We start from the raw sequence: 24,591 nt of genomic DNA on the forward strand, positions 1-24,591 counted from the left end.
TTTGCAGTTGAAACCCTCGATTACAGAGAAATAAAAACGATAACGTCTTTAGAAAAATAAAATTGCCCCCAATAAATCTTTATCCATATACAATAGATTTTTAAAACTTTAAGTTAAAAACAAGAAAAAAATATAAAGAAATATCTTTAAAAATATTGATTTAATTTTTCTTATGGAAATTCTGAAGAGTCACTCGAGAGGACAATTTTTTTACCCATTTTACTTTAATGTTCCTCTATATAAAATAAAATCAAATTGGAAAAAATTAACTCTCACAAAGTAAACACTAGGTAACTGGAGAAAAAAATACATTTTTCTCATTGTCAATAAATGTTGCTAACCAAATCACGTTCAAATTTAAATTACAATAATTTATCGTTTTTCAAGAATTTCTTGGGAATAGAGGAAATTTGATTTGTGTGTGTTTTTTAGTATTGGTAAATAGTGGTAGCATAGTGTATATTGCTAATTGTTTTTATTTATCCCCATTTGTTTAGCTTTGTGTTCTTGTTGTTGTTATATAGTAGATGATAGTATTGAAGAAAATATTTATAAAACTAATTGTAAAATTGTGGAGTTCATTTATAGTGTTTTATTTATTTTTTTTATACATTTCCATCTCTTTTTCTTTTTTTTAATAAAATTTGTAAAGTTTTCAAGAGCTTGTGGTTGTTATTTTTGTTTTTTTTTTTTAGAATTGTTTCTTGGTTTTTCTTGTTACTAATATTAATTAATAATAATAAAGATAATTACATTACATTAAAGAGCTTGGTTTTGTTTTTGCATCATTTGTTTTTTTTTTTTTTTCATTTTGTAATTTGTATATGATAAACAATTTAAAAAACTATATTGTATCATCGCATGTGGGTGTATCTGTGTCGTGTTGTTTTTGTTTTTTTTTTTTTATTATTTAAAAAAGGATAAATTAAAACTAATTTTGTTTATGTGTAGAGTTTAAAGCAAAATTTATAATTTTCAAATTTTCTAAATATGAAATAAAAAAAAACTGCAGCAGCATTTTTTTCAGTTTTTCAGTTTTGAAAATTACTTGATATTAGGAAATTTTCACTAGAACAAAATAAAAAAGATAAAGCGATTAAAGGAGGGAGGGGAAAGAAGAATATTCTAATAAAAATATCCGGGATTAATGTCTTAAATATTATATATTTCTTTATATTAATTATATCCCTTAAAAAGTGTGTGTGTGTGTAGGTGGTTCTATACAAAAAAAAATAATAATAATCATAAAATGAAAATAATAATAATAATATAATTAAAATATATATAGTATATGCTTCCCTTTCGAATATGATGCTTTTATTTTTTTTAAATTATTTTATTATATTTTTTAAACTATAAACAACAAAACTAAACCAAAAATTTTTCTACTACAGAAGAAAGAAAAACTAATTGCAAATATATTTCGTTTCTTTCATTAACATATCTCTCTATATATATAATGTGAATTGCAGAGGAGAAAGATTTAAACAATAAGAAATAAAAATAATTAACTCAATCTATAATTTCTTTATACATCTAATAGACTTAATAGATCATCGAGTTGTTGGTGTTATTGGTGATTTAAGTAAAATGGAGAGACTATAGTTTTGTTTTCTAGTATTGCATAAGGAGGAAGAGAACTTAAAAATTTTTGGCTGTAATTGGCATATTCTTTACACAAAAAAAAAAACAAAATTATAAAACTTCACTGTGTTTTTTTTTTTATTATTAAGTTTCGATTGTTTGGATTGTTTCTTTAATCTATGCGCTCTGTGTATGGTTATTGTGGTGGAGGGGCTCTGTATTTTCAGTTTTTTTTTTTTTCAAATTTTCTCCGGTTTTTTTCTCTAAATATATATATTTAAATTAGCTTTTTTATTTTCTGTTTCTTTAGTTGTTTCTTTCCGTTTTTTTAGTAATATTTTATATATTATTTATATTATGTATATTTAATATTTATAAGTTTTGTTTTGTGTTTTTTTGTTTTATATTTATATGTATAGATGTATATATATATAAGAATTATATTATCATAAAGTTGTTAAATGATGATGGCACAAAAGTTCAAATTTTTTGTATTTTTTCGCCAACTACTACCGGATTATTGCGTCTGATCTCTTGGGCTCCATGTTCCCGATAATCGAATGTGCAATTGTGCTTGTCACTGTATCGATGAACAGCACAGTATAAACCACCGCATCGGCAAAGGAAACCTGCAAAATAGAAAAAGAGTAATGGTGGTGAAAACTATTTTCGATACAATAAAAAGGAAATAAGAAAATCATCTAGCAACAAAAATCAAATATGCAAATTAAAGAATTGAAGATTTTAGTCTATTAAATGAAAAAAAATAAAACAAGTATACACAGCCGTAAGTTCGGTCGGGGCGAATCTTAAAAACCCACCACCATGAATCAAATATTATAGTTTCCTTTTGAAATTTCAGGGGGGTTTGATGACAGATATTCTCCCAAGCAGAGCAGTTCAACCTGTACAATTCCCAAAGATAAATTTAAAGATTTTACCTATGAAGACTATACCCAGCAAAAACTCTCATTACCCGGTAATCTTGTAGGTAAGCCGTTTTAAAAAATAATAACCACTTATTAATTGGCATCGCTCCGGATTACATTTACATACGCATGTCCTAGGAGGAAAGTACTTCTCCCCAGGCATACTTTCGGCCATGAAATAAGTAGTGCTTTTAAAGCATATAATAACATAATATGTAATCACTTATTCGTAGATACACCAAAGCTTGTAAAATAGCCACTTATTGTCTCAGGCAACCAAATCACGAAAATATTGATTTCTATCGCCGATTACAATGGATCAAAATATGGCGAGTAATGGTGTAATAGGAGCACTACACCCAGAAAAAAGTGCCTTCGAAACTAAAGGAAAAAATATTCATCCATTTAGATTAGTCATTTTATTTGCATTAAGTTAAATTTCACTAGTTTACACTGAAAATGTACACTTGATGAGAGCCGACCTTTTTTATGTATTTTGATCTGCTGAATTCGTTTTTGAGATATCCTGTTATTTTTATTTTTTCGCTCTTTTCTCTCTAAACAAATTATATCTCGAGTTAAAAATGTCCGATTATATCGTTGTTGGTACTTAAATGAAAGGTATTAAGATGACGAATAATCGGGTATAATTGTATCTGTGATAAGTTAAGTGGTTTAAAAATTTTCGATGCGAAAAGCCAAATTTTCAAAAAATTTACAAAGGACCTTTTCCGCCAGAAAAGTATAAACCATTGAAAAAACGTCTGGAAGAGAAGTTCATGATCGTATAGATGATACTCTAACGTAAGTAATAAGATCAACTAGAAGAAAATCGACCGAAAAATGTCGTTCCATAAAAAAAAATTTTAATTTTTTTTCGAATTCAGCAGATCAAAATACATAAGAAAATTTGCCTTTCATTAAGTGTACATGAATTTTTTATTTTTTTGTAAACTAGTGTTATTGTGTGAAATAATAAAATTTAGTTGCTTCAGTAAAAAAATCCTAAACTGAAAGCAGTTAGGAATAGTTCATTAACTACCCACAAAAAAATTTCACGAAAATTTTTCCAATTAAAATTTTATTTGAGTTTTAAAAAATATTCAATTAAAAATTTAATTTATTCAACAAATTTTTTAATTGAAATAAAAATCAATCACAAAACTAATAGTATCAATTAATTAATTAATAACATTTCTGTGATCAATTAAAAATTAATTGTATCAATTAATTTCGTGATTGAATCACAAAAAATTTATGGCATTTTACTAATACTGTTTTCTTCGCAGGGTATACGAATTTACTACTGAACAAGAACATTTTATCCACTGATAAAGCATTCGTAAAAATGAACAAAAACCGAACAAAAACTAAAACCAAATTTAGTAAAATTTCTTATAAAATGATAACTCTGACTTCCTTTATTATAGAAAGCTTATCATTCATACGAATAACACTTAGCATAGAAAAATATTTCAGTTCATTCGTACTAAGAAGTATTCAATCCTTTCAATTCTATTTTATTAAGCCAACTGCCTAAAAATTTGAGAATAACTATTCGAAAATTATTAGGCATTATATATATTTTTGTCATTACAAGTAAGTCATTATAACTCACCGCAATGTAATGCAACGTGTAATGGCAGCATTACTCCTGGTAATGCGAATTGTAATGAGATGTGGTTACCTAGTTTTTGCTGGGTATATATAAGATTCTGGATTTATAAGAACCATTTTTGTTTGAGTTTTAGAGGAATCATTAAGATCTCTTGTAAGTGTGCAAGAAAATGATGAAATAAAGTCTTGATTTGGAATCTAATATTTGTAGATTTTCACCCCCATTATTTAAATGATTACGGAGAAGTAACATTTCGTTTCAAGCAATTTTCATGATCAGAGTACCTTCTATACCCTCAAGAAGTGAAATCAGTCTATATCATCAGTCTTAGGTTAGTTGGCAGCCCGATGTATCAGGCTCACTTAGACTATTCAGTCCATTGTGATACCACAGTGGTGTACTTCTCTCTTATCACTGAGTGCTGCCCGATTCCATGTTAAGCTCAATGACAAGGGACCTCCTTTTTATAGCCGAGTCCGAACGGCGTTCCACAGTGCAGTCCGAACGGCGTTCCACAGTGCAGTGTTTAGAGAAGCTTTGAAACCCTCAGAAATGTCACCAGCATTACTGAGGTGGGATAATCCACCGCTGAAAAACTTTTTGGTGTTCGGTCGTAGCAGGAATCGAACCCACGACCTTGTGTATGCAAGGCGAGCATGCTAACCATTGCACCATGGTGGCTCCCTTATCCGATACAAGTTTTGGTGTATATTTATAAGTTCAGGCAAATCGGATAAAAACTACGGTTTCTAGAAACCCAAGGAGTTAAATCGAGAGATCAGTCTTATGGGAGCTATACTAAGCACACCTGAAATCCTAATTCTAGATTTCAAATTTCATGCAAATTGGATAAAAACTACGGTTTCTATAAGCCCAAGAAGTAAAATCGGGAGATCGGCCTATATGGGGGCTATGCCAAAACATGGACCAATGCACGCCATTTTCGGCACACGTATTTGTGGTCCTACAATACCTCTAAATTTCCAATTTCAGGCAAATTGGATAAAAACTACGGTTTCTACAAGCCCAAGATGTAAAATCGGGAGATCGGTCTATATGGGGGCTATATCAAAACATGGACCGGTACTCACCATTTTCGACACACGTCTTTATGGTCCTAGAATACCTCTAGATTTCCAATTTCAGGCAAATTGGGTAAAAAATTTACGGATTCTAGAAGCCCAAGACGTAAAATCGGGAGATCGGTCTATATGGGGCTATACCAGAACATGGACCGATAATCACCATCTTCGAGACACGTCTTTATGGTCCTAGAATTCCGCTAGATTTCCAATTTCAGGCAAATGCGATAAAAACTACGGTTTCTAGAAGCCCAAGAAGTAAAATCAGGAGATCGGTCTATATGGGGGCTATACCAGAACATGGACCGATAATCACAATTTTTGGTACATCTCTTTGTGGTCCTAAAATACCTCTAGATTTCCAATTTCAAGCAAATTGGATAAAAACTACGGTTTCTATAAGCCCAAGACCTCAAATCGGGAGGTCGGTTTGTATGGGGACAATATCAAAACCTGGACCGATATAGCCCATCTTCGAACTTGACTTGCCTGCAGACAAAAGACGAGTTTGTGCAAAATTTTAGCACGATTGCTTCATTATTGATGACTGTAGCGTGATTACAACAGACAGACAGACGGACGGACATGGTTATATCGTCTTAGAATTTCTCCCTGATCAAGAATATATAGACTTTATATCGATATATATCGGAAATCGATATTTCGATGAGTTACAAACGGAATGACAAACTTATTATACCCCCGTCACCATTATACGGTGGTGGGTATAAAAACAGTCTCTTATACTATAGAAGCTAGATCCACTTCGATTTAATTCTTTTGTTTCCTTTTTACGCAAAGCCAATATATATACTAACCTGTCAAGCCAACTTTCTTGCGGCATTCAGAGCAGCGATTCTTTTTCTTTTTCGAATCTTTGTCATCTTCCTTGTCTTTATCATCTTCTGCTGGTTCGGTGGAAGTTGAAGGACCGGCGGATGCGGAGGCGGCTGCTTCGCTGCTAGTTTTGGCTGTGTTTTCTTCATTTATTTTCTGTAAAAAAAAAACGAATGAATGAAAATAATTTAAATAAAAATATTTAGTATAAAACATTTAACAAGGAATCGAATGAAATCATACAAATTTAAGACAATAAAATTAATAAATGCAAACTTTTAATATTATCCCTAAGGAAAGGGATATTACTAAAGTTTCATTGAAGAAACTTTTCCAAGTAGGGTTTATTACTTGTTATAAAATTTATTCAAATTGTCTATAATTTTATTGTAATCCTTCATATACAATTCTCTCTATGACCCCAAATAACGATTATTACTTCTTCAATGTCATTATCAACATTCATAGCTAAACAAAAAAAACCAACAAAGATCTAACATACCTCACCACTTTCATGCAGAATTTGTTCATTTTTAGCATTGTGGTCCATTACATAAACAACAAAAAGTAAAACCCAGAAAGAAAGAAATTTACAAATAACCCAATAAAATTCAAATAAAATGTTTGCTTTCTTTTATGCTACTACACAGTTTGTAGTAAAACAAAAAATAAATCATCTCCTCGTCGCCATTGATTTTGTGTGAGGCGTCCATCATCTCTTTTTCAAATCAAATCAAGTCACGAGTTCTGTTGTGCCCATCAGCGAAATGGGCAAAGGCACCACAAAGCAATATTAGCGACGAGAAGAATAAGAGTTTAATGCCAAAATATTTTCTGTAAATTTAATTGGCAAACAAACAAAATGCTAAAGTAAAATCGAGGATCATTTCAATTTTTCTGAATCAAAGAAAAATATTTGCCACTTTTATTAATTTAAGCAGCAGAAAAAAGAAGACATTTGAAGATTATATACAAGTACCAAATACACTACATCCCAGCAAAAAAAATTGGAAGTTCTTCCAAAGGCACAACTTTAAAAGCACTTACAGAAGATGTACTCCCAATGATGTTCTTTATTTCAACTACCCAGGAAGTTATTTTAATTCGATTTTTTATAACTTGGTTTTTTCATACTTTTAATGGGTAATTTTAACTTTTTTTGTTTCAAATACCTTAACAGAATAAGAATTCATAAAATGGTACAAACCATTTAAATTTCGTCGACAAAAATGCTAAATCCAATCTGAAAAAATTATGAATTTTAGAAAATATTTGAGGTCATATAGGTTACGGCCATTTTCATGTAGCTCCGTTAGGCTTTAACTGTCAGTTAACAGAAAGTAAATTGCAAATATCATTTCTCCAGTTAACTTTAACTGAACAATTTCTAGCAGTTAAGCTCCTAACTGGCATATGAAATGTATAGACAAAATGACAGATATGTCCATATATCGGTTTAAAAATTAGTTAGCTAACGTAGCACTAACGGAGCTTCATGAATCCATTAAAAATTATAAAAATTATTTATTGGACAAAATATCACAGAATTTTTTAATTTACATCCAAAACATTGCATTCGGATCACGCCTAAGAAGTGATGCAAATTTTGTGCAACGGCTGTTGAAATGGAGGACTTCCGTCCTATGACAAGCTCATGTTAAATTCATCGCTTCTGCGTCAATTTTGCACCACTTCCGGATACAAAAAGAACATTTTCATTACTTTTTTGGCGACGGTTTTTTTGCTGGGATGCTTTGAATGAAATTAAATTATAAAATTTATGTTTATTTATTGGGAAAAATTTTAATGATCTTCCGTATGCACATAAAAAAAATTCACTAAAATTTTTCCAATTAAAGTCTTAATTGAGTTTTAAAAAATATTCAATTAAAAATGTAATTGATTAAACAAACTTTTTAATGGAGACAAAAATCAATCACAAAAATAAATAGTATCAATTAATTTTTTAATTGATACTATCATTTCTGTGATTGAAGACATTTCAATTAAAAATTAATTGGATCAATTAATTTCGTGATTGAAGACAAAAATATTTTTTTTATTTATTGGTAAAAAATTTAATAATCTCCCCAATGCACAAAAAAATTCACGAAAAATTTCCCAATTAAAGTGTTAACTGAGTTTTAAAAATTATTAAATTAAAAATGTAACTGATTAAACAAATTTTTTAATGGAAATAAAAATGAATAGTTAATTGAAAGTCAATTAAAAAATTAATTGATACTATCATTTCTGTGATTGAAGACATTTCCATTAAAAATTAATTGGATCAATTAATTTCGTGATTGAAGACAAAAAATATTTTTTTTGTATGTGGACTTGGTTAGATTGACACGATTTTCTCTATCTTCATCCTATTTAATGCGATGACCCACAATATAAGTAAAAAAATATAATTTAAATTAAAATCAAGTATTGGCTTTAAAAATAACAAAAACAGAACTGATCATAACGATCCGAAATGGTGACGTTCTATAGAACACTTTGAGATAATTTTTTTTTTTTTCATAATAACAACATAAGGCTAGCTTTTGGAGCATAAAGTCAACAAATCATGAAGTTCTACTTCCAATAAATAGAACGAGGATGAGAAAATCTCAACATGTGCAACACCTCGGACAGCATATTTATTTTTCGAAGGCCATAAATAAATACTAGCTTTGGGAAGTTAGTATATAAACCTATTCATTGCAAGATTCTTTCACACTTAACTCGATCCCAAGCACAACATTGATATAAGAAGCTAAAAATGTAAAACCGGCATTGAGTTCGCCCCTCTACCATCAATTTGAAATGGAAAATTATTCTGAATTAAAAAAACGCCAGATCGGTCACGTATTTGTTGTTTTTACCGCATGTAGGTGTCAGAAAAATTTTTAAAAAAGCTGCTTCCGGGGATCAAACAAAATATTGCGATTTCGGGCGATTTTATTATACCCGAATTCGGGCGACTTTATTATACACTTCACCATTGTTTAGAGCAAAATTTTTAGTGCCATCTCAAATCCTTCAAATTTGTTGGGAGCTATATGCCAAATTTTAGGACGATCGGACTTAAACTGCGATCTGCCCTGTCCACACAAAAATACATCAACAGACAAACAGACGGATATCGATAAATCGACTCAGAATATAATTCTAATCCGATCGGTATGCTAAATTATAGGTCTCAGGATATAAAAATCACATTGATTATATATCGTGATGGGAAGACTGTCCGTCGAGTGGAAAAATAAAAAAAAAAAAAATAAATAAATATAGAATCGGGCAGAATTCAGTGGTGATAAGAGTAAAGTTCACTACTGTGGTATCATAATGAACTGAATAGTCTGAGTGAGCCTGAAATATTGCTGCCGCTTTATCTAACGTAACCTAAGATTCACTTACTCACCCAAATTAAGTTACAAAACTATAGAAATAAAATTTACCCTTTTTCTGGATGTGGTGGGCAATGAAGAATCCGAAATATTTTCATCTTTTTTAGCACTTTGTGTCTTTTGGGACAGAGGAGTGTCTGATTCCAAATATTTTTCTTTATTTGATGATTTGTCATTCTGATATTCTTTGCTCTGAATAGAAGTACTGGCCTTTAAAGCTAAATGATCGATGACTTTGTTTTCTTGATTTTGTTTGATATTCGATGAAGAAAATGTAGAAGATTGTTCCTTAGCGAGTGGAATATTATTCAAATTTTCTTTTTTTGTGATTTTAGTTGTAGTCGTTGAATTTCTTTTCTTCAAATTTTGATTATTTTTATCAATGGATTCTCCCTCACCATTTCTTTTAACTGTATTGTATTGATTTCTAGAAGAGGAATCCAAGGAACTTTCTTTAGATAAAGATTTATTATTATTCCCTCTATTCGTTTTTGGGTTTTCCGATATAGTGGAGGTGGAGTTTGATGATGTTCGCTTGGAATCAACATTTCTCGTTAATTTTTCACGAGTACTACTTCTCCTTTTCTGGCTTTGATTTTCCCTTGGAGATGAAGATGATTTTTTCTTATTTCCGTTTTCCATTATATTCAACTAATTTGAACATAGAGAATCGAAGCTTGACAGTAGGTTATCCTTCAGATAGGTAGAGTGGTGATTTTCGCACTATTTGGGAAACTTCTTTTCACAATATTTGTTCTAAATCAATATTTTTTTATTTTTGAATTTAACAATTTATTGACAAGAAATGAAAACTTCTCAAAATGACTTTAGGCTAAATAAAATTCTATAATGAATAACCCAAGGTATATTTAACAAGGTATTTTCAAGATATCAGCTGAGTACAACATTTTCCATAGACTTTGATAATTCACCATGGTTTTGTTTTTTTTTTTTTTGCAGTGCTTAGTCATTCCACTCAATTGGGCAGTCAAGCGACTCAATTTCTTTTTGGAAAACGAGAATTACCGTAAAAATAAGTCAATTTGCATTACAAAAAAGCTGTGGATGCATAGAATTTTACATGTTTTTCCAATATTTGGTGTTTCATCAAAAGAACAAAGAAAAAAAAAAACAAATTAAAGCCAAATTAAAAAATCACTCAATTGCAGACGAAAAAGAGCCATCTACGGTGTGCAGACAAACTACAAGCGCTGTGAAATCACTATCGTTGTCTGTATGTCTATGAATTTTCAAACAATCAGCCAAGCACCTCGCACTATATTTCTTCAAACCATTATTTCATATCCTTGTATTATGTTCTTCTCATCTACTCGAATTTAAATATCTATCTTAGAACTAGTATTCGATTAAGGTTGCCTAAAAACCCACATTTAAACCCCTTTGTCCTTAATTGGCATTGAACTTCACTTTGTCAGGTGTGTGAAAAATACCTGAAATTAATATTGAGCAGGGAAACTATAAACTCAATATGGAAAAGAGGGCCGGAAAGCAAAATTAGCCATGTACTTCTATACAGAATCCCTAAAGCTATATCTATAGAGTGATTTTTATACCCTTCACCACTACTGTGGTACAGAGTATAATAAGTTTGTGCATTTGTATGTAACGCTGAGAAGGAGTAGTCATAGACCCATCTTTTAGTATACCGATCGGCTGAGTCGATTTAGCGATGTCCGTCTGTCTGTCTGTCCGTCTGTCTGTTGATGTATTTTTGTGTGCAAAGTCCAGCTCGCACGTTAAGTCCGATCGTCCCCAAATTTGTCATTGGGCCCTTTTCGGCTCAAAGACGATCCCTATTGATTTTGTGAAAAAAGTCGGTTCAGATTTAGATATAGCTGTCATATATATTTATAACCGATCTGGTCAGAAATGGCGTATTTATCAACTGATCTTCTTTCGATTTCGTATAATCGAATATTTTGTGAGTCTCGTAAATTTTGCAAAATATCAGTCAAATCGGTTCAGATTCAGATATAGCTCTCATATATAGCTTTCACCCGATTTACACTCCTATGGCCCCAGAGGTCAAAGTTTTACCCCGAGTTAAGTAAAATTTTGCACAGGGAGTAAAATTAACATTATAAATATGCACACCGAATTTGGTTGAAATCGGTTCAGATTTAGATATAGATCCCATATATAGTTTTTGCCCGATTTACACTCCTATGACGCCAGAGGCCAAATGTTTACTCAGAGTTACGTGAAATTTTGCACAGGGAGTAGAATTAACATTATAAATATGCGTACCGAATTTGGTTGAAATCGGTTCAGATTTATATATAGCTCCCATATATATCTGTCGTCCGATTTACAGATATGACCACCGTAGATCAAAATTTTCCTCCGATTTACTTAAAATTGTGCACAGGAAATGGAAATAACATTTTTACTATGCATGCCAAATTTTGTTGAAATTGGTTCAGATTGGTTCCGATACTTATGGCCCCAGAGGTCAAAATTTCACGCCTATTTACTTAAAGTTTTGCACAGAGAGTAGGACTAACATTCTTGCAACACATGCCAAATTTGGTTAAAATCGGTTCAGATTTAGATATAACTCCCATATATATCTTTCTCCCGATTTAGATTCATATGACAACGAAGGCCAAAGTTTCATTTCGAAAATTTTGATGTGTTGCTCTGAGAGTTCAATTAAAATTTTAGCAATGTGTGCCAAATTTTATCAAAGTCGGCTTAGAATTAGACAAAGCTCCCATATATATGTTCTTCCGATTTTAGCAAATATGGCCAAAATACCCACATGTTCCTTGAAAAATCGTCACTGTTAAGTCGAAAACTCGCAAAAATGATTCAAATTTACCTATACTCTAATTAGTATATATCGACCTATAAATCATAAATGCAGATTTGCTAAATTTTATGCAATTTAAATATTTCCAATATTTTTTTTTTAATAACATTGTGATCCGTTCCGGTCATCAACCAATTTAAATTTTAAGTCTAGACATTTTGTGAAAGTTTAAAAAAGTTTGTCCAAATCGGTTCAATGGGTACGTAAATAAGCCGAATTGTCAATTTTGGAGAGACGGTCAGTCAGAAGCTTAATTCTTCAAAGATGATGGGAATCGTAACGTAATTGAGAACGGTGAGCGCTACCGTGAGGCGATATCCATCTTTTTGTCCAAAATGCAAAAGCTTGACTTGAATTGCATGTGGTTTGAACAAGACGGTGCCACAAGACACACATCACCCATAACATACATATTGAGAGGCGAGTTCGGTGAACATTTTATTTCACATTCGGGACCGGTCAATTGGCTTCCTTTAGGCTATTTTTTGTGGGGCTATGTTAAAAAGCATGACTATACAAACAAGTCCGCTTCAATTGACTGGTAAGATACAGGTCGGAATGTTGCCAGGAGTATGCCAAGCTTGGAATAAGCGGATGGACCAGTTGCAGTCAACATTTGCATAATAATAATCTTTAAATATTATATTATACGGACCGCTTTATTTGAATCGATAGTAATTCAAATAAATATTTCATGCACTTTTCTGCTTTCCTTTTAGGTTAGGGGGGTTGAAATTGAACTCATCTTCACCCGAGTAAAAATAGAGAGATCTAATTTGATACGATTAGATATGAGTAGATTCGAAACATGGTTAGATCTAATCATATCTAATTGCTATGGAGTTAGATCTTATCAGATCTCAATATTGGCCTAGATCTAATGTATTAGAAATAAATATATTTATCCCTATATAATGGGATCTGGTGTTAGATCTCGTCATATATTGAAGTATATATAATTATATCTAATTTTGTCTCATCAAATCTGGGTAAATCTGCTTAGATCTAAAGTGGCCAATTTCGAGATATAATCATATTTAATTAGATCCCCCAGTTTTCACACGAGCAGTGGGAAGTACTGATACAGTTAATTTGACATTTGCTTTTATACAACCAGACATCAAACCTTTTTCTTCCTAAACATCATTGTATTTTAAATTCGATACAATCATTGATTCCTTATTTTTCCAATTTCGAAATGGAAATTACTTTCGGCCAATTTCAATTTGTCTCTTAACTTACCTCTTTAATTTCATTATGTTGCTGCTGTAAACTCTGTACTGTTGGCTGTGCTGCAGATGGTATTGTTATGGCTGGACTAAATGTGGGGCTTGGTTGTGGGCTTGGAACTGAAACGGGTGTGCTGCCTACAGGTGGTTGCTGCTTTTTTCTCAAGGAATCCTTTAAAAGAGGAGAAAAACAACGGTTAACAATAGAAAATAATTGAAATTCCACAAATGCATTACCTTGTAGCAAACAGAGCACAAACCATCTGTGGCCGGGTTGCCATAGAAGCCGCAACCAGAGCGGCACATAGGTTGCATCGGATTTGATTCACGTTCCATTGCTTTATTGTATGTGGTCGGTGATGTTGTGGTGTGGTGCGCTTGAGGGGTATACTTTGAAGTTTTTTTTTTTGTTGTATTGGTTCTAGATTTTTGTTTTTAATTTAATTTTGTTGGTTTTTTTTTTCTTGTTTTCGATATTCTTCGCACAGCGAAATTTTTTATGTTGCTTTAATTATGAAGGTTCTTTGTTATATTGTTGCAGTTATTGAAGGTAATTTGTTGTTGTTGTTATTTTTGTTTTATTATTTGCAATAGTAGTAGTAGTAGAAGTAGAAGAAGTTAGTTATGATGAAAGCCGACAATTTGTATATTCAATAAAATTTTGATAAAAACTTCTACGAGTCTCTTCGATAGTTTTTCTGTCTTTTGACTTAAATGGGCGGGAGAACAGAGTCGTCGTCGTCGATGTTATTAAGAGATCAGAATAAATTGATTTTTTTTATAACAATGAAGTCTATATAGTTTGTAAAATGGCTACTTCTTTCAAAAACACGTTTGTTTTTGTTTTATATTGAATAAGAGCGTGTATAATATGCCGAAACGCTGAATGGCAGAGGAGTGTTTGATGTTTTATATAAATTTTTGAATTATTTTTCTAGTCCAATTGATATCAGTGAACTAAACGTCTTTATGTTCCTCTTGCAATTAACTTCGTTCTTCAAATTTCTGGTATAGGGAGGAGAGCTGACTACTAACTGCTGCTGTTGCACTCAAAATAAGAAGAAATCTCAATTTCTTTTTTTCTTTTGTTTTTTGTATCTTAGATTCCTCCCAATTGTCGTATCAGCTAATTTCCATAAAGTAATGGCCACCGGCTCCCGACGACTGCAAAGAATGAATGTCTCTCCAATGATAAAACGATAACAATTCGATGATAATGTTGACAATGGCGGCGTCGACGTTTTTGTTGTTACTTCTTTTGCCAGTAATGATGTTGATCAATCAATCAAATCTAAAAAAAAAAAACGGAAAGAGAAAGAGAGAAATACCCATAATTAGTTAAATTGTGTTAAGAAATGAGGAGATAATCTAGAAAGAAATGTACAAAAAAGAAAAAGAAACAATAGTTGAGAAACTCTGGAAAATCCCATTCATTGTATGAAAGGTTGGCGTTTTAATTCGTTAGGAATTCAATTAATTTTTTGGAAACAAAATTTATAGCTTTTTTATGGAATTTTCCATTTCTTCTATTGATTTGTATACCCTTTACCATACACTCATAGTGGAAAACTAAAAACTGGATCTGTGTATAAAATAATGTTGACAAAATTTTTTTTTTTAGAGAAAATTTTCTATAGAAATAAATTTTAATAAAATTTTCTATAGAAATAAAATTTTGACAAAATTTTCTATAGAAATAAAATTTAGAGAAATATTTCTATAGAAATACAATTTAGAGAAAATTTTCTAAGGAAATAAAATTTTAACAAAATTTTCTATAGAAATAAAATTTTTACAAAGTTTTCTATAGAAATACAATTTAGAGAAAATTTTCTATGGAAATAAAATTTTGACAAAATTTTCTATAGAAATAAAATTTTGACAAAATATTCTATAGAAATAAAATTTTGACAAAATTTTCTATAGAAATAAAATTTTGACACATTTTCTATAGAAATAAAATTTTGACAAATTTTCTATAGAAATAAAATTTTGACAAAATTTTCTATAGAAATAAAACCTTGACAAAATTTTCTATCGAAATAAAATTTTGACAAAATTTTCTATAGAAATAAAATATTGACAAAATTTTCTATAGAAATAAAATTTTGACAAAATTTTCTATAGAAATAAAATCTTGACAAAATTTTCTATAGAAATAAAATTTTGACAAAATTTTCTATAGAAATAAAATTTTGACAAAATTTTCTATAGAAATAAAATTTTGACAAAATTTTCGATAGAAATAAAATTTTGACAAAATTTTCGATAGAAATAAAATTTTGACAAAATTTTCTATAGAAATAAAAAAATTTTGACAAAATTTTCTATAGAAATAAAATTTTGACAAAATTTTCTATAGAAATACAATTTTGACAAAATATTCTATAGAAATAAAATTTTGACAAAATTTTTTATAGAAATAAAATTTTGACAAAATTTTCTATAGAAATAAAATTTTGCCAAAATTTTCTGTAGAAACAAAATTTTGACAAAAATTTTTATAGAAATAAAAATTTTGTTATAAAAATATTTATTTAGGATTTTTTAGTTTGGTAGAGTTGTGGTTAACAGTTTCTTCAAATTTTGGTCGGTTCGTGAATGTTGTTCGAACGCAGGCATAGATCTTAATGGGGAATATTTTGAAAAACAATAAAGCGATTTTCGATCATTAATATTTGTTTCTTATATTTGTTTGTTTCTTCTCTAGTCCCGAAATATAAAAGCCAACCCCGTATATAATGGTGATTAAAGTGAATAACATATTTTTGGTTCTCATAACATGGTGGTGGTGAAAATAGTCTGTCGGTATTTTCGATATCAATATATCTTCATATTATTTATGTTTTTGTATATTTGCTCTAGGCCATGTGTGGAGCTCTTACCATTTACTTTTATGTCATTTATTTGCCCTCCTTAAAAATTGTGATTTATTAGATTTGCTCAAGTGTTTTTTGAATTTTGAAATATTTCTTAACTTTTTCTTTTGTTTCTTTTTTTTCGAGAAGAGCAGCAGTATAAATAATGATATAAAACAAAAACAAATAATAATAATTTCAGAAAACAGAGAATGTGAATAGATCAACACATTTTATAACACCAACATATATGACGAATTAATATCTTAATTGAATTGAAAAAGGGACAAATTAAAAATTGCTTCAATGAGTTCCTAATGTAAACACGAATCAATTAAATTTTTAATTGCCGTCAATGGTTAAATCATTATTGGTTCCCTGCTTGATGATGTATCAATTAATATTTATTGCAATCGTAATGCAAGCCGACAAATATTTTAGTTTGTGTGAAGTAGGGTTATACAATCTGGGATTTCAGCCTGTTTCTGTATGTCGATCGAGCTCTATCAATCGACTGAAATGGGAACAAACAGCTGAATTTATAACCAAAAATCAGCTGTTTCTATGCATTTCAGTCGATCGATAGAGATCGTTCGACATACAGAAACAGGCTGTTATTAGGCCGTTGGTTAAAGTTTTGATATGTTTTTCTTTGAGTGTACTATTGCAACTGTTTAGTTTAAGTTCAAAGGGAATTAGAGTAAGAGATGTTAAGATTCCATTTCTTTGTTATAAAAATATTACGAATTGTAAAATTTTCATTAAATTCAATTTCCAAATACATTCATATTTGAATTTCATAGGAATTTGTATCATCCTTTTTAGCATGTATTACCATAAAATGTGGCGGAAGAAGTTACAAAACAAAAAACTGAATTATCATGATCTTCATTAACATATAGATATGCTAGCTATTTAAGTCAAACATAAAATGTTCAAAATAATATAAAAAAATATATATTTTTTTCAGCTTAAGAATAAATTTTTATGAATACTCAAACTACATTCATATAACATTTTATTTGCATTTACATACGTTTTAATTTTATTCTCTTCTTCGCCGTACATTTTATGTAAATTTATTTTATTACATTAAATGAGTGGGTTTGCTTTTGACTTCTCGTAAATGATAAAAAAATGCATATGAGGATGATGATAGAATCAGTGAATGTATGCGAATTGAAAGCAATGTTGAAAATAAGAGCACAGTATTTTTTTATCAATTTTATTAACTAAAATTTTAAGACTTGAAAAAAAAAAATTATAATATTAATTATTTATCACATCAAATTCAATTCAATTTTTTTGATATACTCATTATGATTGAAGTCATTTTAATTAAAAATTAATTGGATCAGGCAATATAGGATTGAGATCATTTTGTCAAAATTTTATTTCCAAAGAAAATTTTGTCAAAATGTGTTTTCTATAGAAAATGTTGTCAAAAATTTATATTTTATTTCTATAAAAATTTTGTCAAATTTATTTTCTATAGAATATATTGTTAAAATTTTATTTCTATAGAAAATGTTCTCAATTTTATTTTTATAAAAAATTTTGTCAACATTTTACTTCTATAGAACATTTTGTCAACATTTTACTTCTATAGAACATTTTGTCAAAATTTTATTTCTTTAGAAAATTTTGTCAAAATTTTATTTCTATAGCAAATTTTGTCAAAATTGTATTTCTATAGAAAATTTTGTCAAAATTGTTTTTCTATAGAAAATTTTGTCAAAATTTTATTTCTATTGAAAATTTTGTCAAAATTTTATTTCTATTAAAAATTTTGTCAAAGTTTTATTTCTATAGACATTTTTCACAAAATTCTATTCTATAGAAAATTTTTACAAAATTTTATTTCTATAGAAAATTTGATAAAATTTTATTTCTAAAGAAAATTTTGACATTATTTTATTTCTATAGAAAATTTTGTAAACATTTTATTTCTATAGAAAATTTTGTCAACATTTTATTTCTATTGAAAATGTCGTAAAAAAATTTTTTTTTCTATAGAATTTTTTCACAAAATTTTATTTCTATAGACATTTTTCACAAAATTTTATTCTATAGAAAATTTTTACAAAATTTTATTTCTATAGAAAATTTGACAAAATTTTATTTCTAAAGAAAATTTTGACAATATTTTATTTCTATAGAAACTTTTGACAAAATTGTAGTTCTATACAAAATTTTATATCTATTATTATTAGAAGAGTCAAATTTATTTTGCTATAATTTTACACTCTACTGTACTCTCTTGCGATTGAGTGTATACTCGCATATGAATCAGGGCAACTCCCCATATTGTGTTAATTTTTGTTTACCATATTGTGCAATATGTACGTACGTATGTAAGTACCATTTATATTCATATAGATATTGGCCTAGCCATATGTTTGAATAGTCGTCATGTCTAAACAACTTACTTGAAAAAAAAATATTTTTTTCGTATTTTTTTTTTCACTTTAAAAAATGCAATAGAAAATACAGCAACTGCTATACACATTCGAATGCGTATAATTCACCTCCATAAGGGGTAAATGGTGAAATTTATTTAGAATTACTGCTTAAAGTTATACAACACTAGGAATAAAGCAAAAAACAAAGAGCATCACAGTAAAGGAAATGGTATATATTTCATAAAAACGTCGTTTAGTTAGTTTAACTAAGAGAATAACAAGAAAAGTAATACAAAAAACACACCACATATAAAATGCGCATGATTTCAATTAAATACCTCGAGTAAGAGAGAGAGATAGAGCGTTCCAATGAAAAATGAGGACAAATAATGAGATTAACAAAAATGCTGATATACAACAAGGCAACAGTTCAAACAACATTCCCCATAAAATTAATATCTCTTTGAGTTAAAATAACCTTAAGATAGTTTGTGTGAGTAAATTTTATAAAAATTCACCATACGGCAAACAAACATAATGGAATGGAAATTTCACCTCTTGATTCTCTCATTTATACAATACACCACTACTCACTTAACATCTGACATCGTCTCTGTCGCTGCCGTTAATAACATTTATTATTATTATCAACATCACACAAGCTGTGTTGTTGTTGTTGCTGCCGTCTGTTATTATTTCAATTTAAGACTGACTCTTCTTTTATAATAAATAATCTCCTAGCAAAAACAACAACGATGATGTCGACATGACAGACATGTATATGTAGATATTTATTCATAGTACACTTGTGTGCATTTACGTACATATAACACAAAGTTGGATCATTGGCTGCTTGAGGGGGAAATCGTGGACGTCATTGTGTAGTAAAAAGAAATATGGTAACAACACAAATAATAACAATAATAATAATAATCATCATCATACTTGGGTATTAACGAGCAGAGAAAACCCAAGACTCAAAATTCATTGTTAAAAAATAAAAAATGTACAAAAAAAAAAAGAAACAAAGATACCAAGGTAATTTTGATAGGTTCAATAGTAAAATAACAAACAATATAGGAAAAATAAAAAAAAAATATAAAAATATTAAAATTATTTTCATTACTTAAATAATAAAAAGAAAACGTAATTCCAGAGCCTTATCAGACAGTGAACATAATTCTCAATAAAAAAGTAAATGATCCTCATTAAAATTTTTATAATCTTAAAAAGGTTTTAGTGATTTAAAATAATATGACAATTGTATAAAATTGTATGATCGGGAAGAAGAATTTTTCTGGAGAAAAAATTGAGGTATGAATGAATTTTTATCGAAAATTTTGTTTCTGTATAACATTTTATGTCTATAGAAATTTTTTTTTTCAAAATTTAGTTCTATAGAAAAATTTTGTCAAAATTTTTTATCTATAGAAAATTTTGTCAAAATTTTATTTCCATAGACAATTTGGTCAAAATTTTATTTCTATAGAAATTTTTGTCAAAATTTCATTTCTATAGAGAATTTTGTCAAAATTTTATTTCCATAGACAATTTGGTAAAAACTTTATTTCCATAGAAAGTTTTGTCAAAATTTTATTTCTATAGAAAATTTTTTCAAAAATTTATTTCTGTAAAAAATTTTTTCAAAATTTTTTTCTGTAGAAAATTTTGTCAAAATTTTATTTCTATAGACAAATTTGTTTAAATCTTTTTCTATAGAAAATTTTGTCAAAATTTTTTTCTATAGAAAATTTTGTCAAAATTTTATTTCCATAGAAAATTTTGTCAAATTTTTTTTCTATAGAAAATTTTGCCAACATTTTGTTTCTACAGAAAATTTTGTCAAAATGTTATTTCTATAGAAAATTTTGTTTCTGCAGAAAATTTTATGTCTATAGATTTTTTTTCTATTTAAAATTTTTGAAGATATTGATGATATAGAGAATTTTATCAAAATTTTATTTCTATGGAAAATGTTTTCAAAACTTTATTTCTATAGAAAATTTTGTCAAAATGTTATTTCTATAGAAAATTTTGTTTCTGTAGAAAATTTTATGTCTATAGAATTTTTTTTTGTATTTAAAATTTTTGAAGATATTGATGATATAGAGCATATTGAAGATATAGAGAATTTTATTTGTACAGGGAATTTTATCAAAATTTTATTTCTATAGAAAAATTTCTCAAAATTTTTTTTTCTATAGAAAATTTTGTCAAAATGTTATTTCTATAGAAATTTTTGTTTCTGTAGAAAATTTTATGCCTATAGAATTTTTTTTTATTTAAAATTTTTTAAGATATTGATGATATAGAGAATTTTATTTCTACAGAGAATTTTGTCAAAAATTTGATAAATTTGAAGGGGAATAAACTTCATGAACACTTATGAGGGGGCAACATGTCGGAGTTAAATTATAAATGAGCTCTTGGCCCCCCAAAAAAAATCCTATGTCCGTTTCTAATCCAAATGCTCCCCATTTGCGCCCTTTTGTATGCCGTGATATAAAGAGAATGAAAGTTTTCTTTTTTAATTTTGACGATTGGCTCGCTATGTTTCTTTTTTAAAACATGTAGAAATTTATTTATTTATTTATTCAGTCTATGGAATACATTCCTTACAGACTAGAAAATCCATAGACTGAATAAATAAATAAATAAAAATAAATAAACTGGAAAGAAGACGTATTTTATGATCGGTGCCAAATGTGTCAAACTCTTATATTATTTAAAATATATTTTTTATTTTTGAATTATTTTACATTTTAATTCAATTTTGCTTTTTAATTATAATAAAAATGTATATGAAAATTATATTAATTTATTTGACATTTTTCTAAAGTTATTAATCTTAAATACCCTCACCTTTTGTCTAAATTGTAGTCCACAAATTTACCACTCCTGATATTTCTTGCGGTATTTAATTTAAAAAACTGGTTTTTATTAAAAAAGCTTTTTTGTTTTTGTAGAGAAAATAAAAATAAATTAACTATTCAGCCAACGAAATAGTCAATTTACTAGAAGCCAACCATTACGTCTCATTGTCGATTCACAGCCAATATGAGAGGAGGCTGGGAGTTAACAAAACCCCAATCAACAGCATCCATGTGGCTTGACAGCCTTGAAATGTATATCGTATCGATTTATTTGTCTTTTCAACTTTTTTTATTAAATGGCAACAACACAACCACAGACAACAGATTTTATTGTCTATTTGTTGTTTTTTTTTTGTCTCTCGTCTTGAGAAGATTTCTTTACTATAATATTAAAACATAAATTTTATTACTCTTTTTTTTCTAAATTATATTCATTGAATCGTTTGTCTTCTAGACATTTCTCACATTGGTTTATAAAATTTATGTTTATACAGTGGGGTATATTATAAATATATCCATATTTTATTAATAGCTTGAGATTTTTTATATTGGACATATGTTGTGTTTAGCTAAACACGAATACATTTCGACACTACACTAAAAAAAAAAAAACAAGAAAACCCCCGGGGCTCCAGAGCCAATTCAACTCTTTATTAATTTATAAAAAATATGTTTTAGTTAAAATTTCTTCAATATGAGAAAAATTTTCTTTGAACGAAAATTAAAATAATTTTCACAAAGAAGTGAATTTAAAAAAAAAGTATCCTTAAGTGAATGAAGAACATAATCAATTTTCATTAAATTAAGATAAATACATTTCTCTTTAATATTGCTTCAAATTTTGTGACCTAAAATGTAATATTTCTTATTTTGCCACTTCTTTTGTACAGTGTACTTGTTTAAGCATTTAAATTGTTTGTCTTTGATGACGGTGTAACGTTCATTTCGAATGCATTTTTTATTTACTTACTGACGTATTATTTTATTATAATTATAATCATTTATTATTTATTGCAAGATTTGATTTCAACTATCGTATATGTCAAAATAGTTGTTTGGTAATTCGATTTAATTGTCATTATAATTTCCGTCCTATTATCTCAGTAATGAGTATCTAATAATGAGAGCTCTACTGAAAACCGCAATACTATTATATGTGAATAAGCTTATTTCCCGATTATATTATTGTGCAAGAAATTTGAAAAAAATGCAACAAATTTTTTTTCAATATAATTTTTTTACAATCATTTTAAAATAACAATAATAAACGACTATTTCATTTAAATATGTAGAAAATATTGATATATGTTTGAAAAAATCGTTCAACGATTACAATCATTTTGATTGAATATCGTAATAATATGACTTTAAAAAATGTGTAGGTAAATACGGCTGTACCTCCAACTACGCGGTACTTTAAAAATTTTCTATAGAAATACAATTTTGACAAAATTTTCTATAGAAATACAATTTTGACAAAATTTTCTATAGAAATAAAATTTTGAGAAAATTTTCAATAGAAATAAAATTTTGACAAAATTTTCTATAGAAATAAAATTTTGACAAAATTTTCTATAGAAATACAATTTTGACATTTTCTACAGAAAAAAAATTTTGACAAAATTTTCTATAGAAATACAATTTTGACAAAATTTTCTATAGAAATTAAAATTTTGACAAAATTTTCTATAGAAATAAAATTTTGACAAAATTTTCTATAGAAATAAAATTTTGACAAAATTTTCTATAGAAAAAAAATTTTGACAAAATTTTCTGTAGAAATAAAATTTTGAAAAAATTTTCTATAGAAATAAAATTTTGAAAAAATTTTCTATAGAAATACAATTTTGAGAAAATTTTCTATAGAAATAAAATTTTGACAAAATTTTCTATAGAAATACAATTTTGAGAAAATTTTCAATAGAAATAAAATTTTGACAAAATTTTCTATAGAAATAAAATTTTGACAAAATTTTCTATAGAAATACAATTTTGACATTTTCTATAGAAATAAAATTTTGACAAAATTTTCTATAGAAATAAAATTTTGACAAAATTTTGACAAAATCTTCTATAGAAATAAAATTTTGATAAAAGTTTCTATAGAAATAAAATGTTGACAATTTTTTTCTAGAGAAATAAAATTTTGACAAAATTTTCTATAGAAATAAAATTTTGATAAAATTTTCTATAGAAATAAAATGTTGACAAAATTTTCTATAGAAATAAAATTTTGACAAAATTTTCTATAGAAATAAAATGTTGACAAAATTTTCTATAGAAATAAAATTTTGACAAAACCTTCTATAGAAATAAAATTTTGACAAAATTTTCTATAGAAATAAAATTTTGACAAAATTTTTTATAGAAAAAAAATTTTGACAAAATCTTCTATAGAAAAAAAATTTTGACAAAATTTTCTATAGAAATAAAATGTTGACAAAATTTTATATAGAAATAAAATAGAAGATCTATAGAAATAAAATTTTGACAAAATCTTCTATAGAAATAAAATTTTGACAAAATTTTCTATAGGAATAAAATTTGATACAATTTTCTATAGATATAAAATTTTGACAAAATTTTCTATAGGAATAAAATTTTGACAACATTTTCTATAGGAATAAAATTTTTACAAAATTTTCTATAGAAATAAAATATCGACAAATTTTCATATAGAAATAAAATTTTGACAAAATTTTCTATAGAAATAAAATTTTGACAAAAATTTTATATAGAAATAAAATATCGACAAAATTTTATATAGAAATAAAATGTTGACAAATTTTTATATAGAAATAAAATTTTGACAAAATTTTCTATAGAAATAAAATTTTGACAAAATTTTCTATAGAAATAAAATAGAAGATCTATAGAAAAAAAATGTTGACAAAATTTTCTATAGAAATAAAATTTTGACAAAATTTTCGATAGAAATACAATTTTGA

The 24,591-nt window shown here is 27.8% G+C and overlaps 1 protein-coding gene across 3 annotated transcripts in view; it reads right to left on the reverse strand.

Moving 5' to 3' along the window:
• Positions 1 to 569: 569 nt before the first annotated feature.
• The window catches only part of drn (zinc finger AN1-type doctor no), a 79,963-nt gene continuing 55,941 nt past the window's right edge, over positions 570 to 24,591 (reverse strand). For 2 of the 3 annotated variants that reach the window (XM_075292606.1, XM_075292607.1), the window contains exons 3-6: positions 13,748 to 14,801; positions 13,524 to 13,682; positions 6,032 to 6,206; positions 570 to 2,213 (exon numbers count right to left, since the gene is read on the reverse strand). In XM_075292606.1, the coding sequence (XP_075148721.1) occupies positions 2,065 to 2,213; positions 6,032 to 6,206; positions 13,524 to 13,682; positions 13,748 to 13,846 (582 nt within the window). In that variant the 5' untranslated portion in view covers positions 13,847 to 14,801 and the 3' untranslated portion in view covers positions 570 to 2,064. Of the gene's footprint in view, positions 2,214 to 6,031; positions 6,207 to 9,499; positions 10,226 to 13,523; positions 13,683 to 13,747; positions 14,802 to 24,591 lie in introns of those variants that run through there. The other variant, XM_075292604.1, reaches the window with a different exon arrangement.

This window comes from Haematobia irritans, chromosome 1, assembly GCF_050003625.1.
Source record: "Haematobia irritans isolate KBUSLIRL chromosome 1, ASM5000362v1, whole genome shotgun sequence".
In the NCBI taxonomy this organism is placed as follows: Eukaryota; Metazoa; Arthropoda; class Insecta; order Diptera; family Muscidae; genus Haematobia; species Haematobia irritans.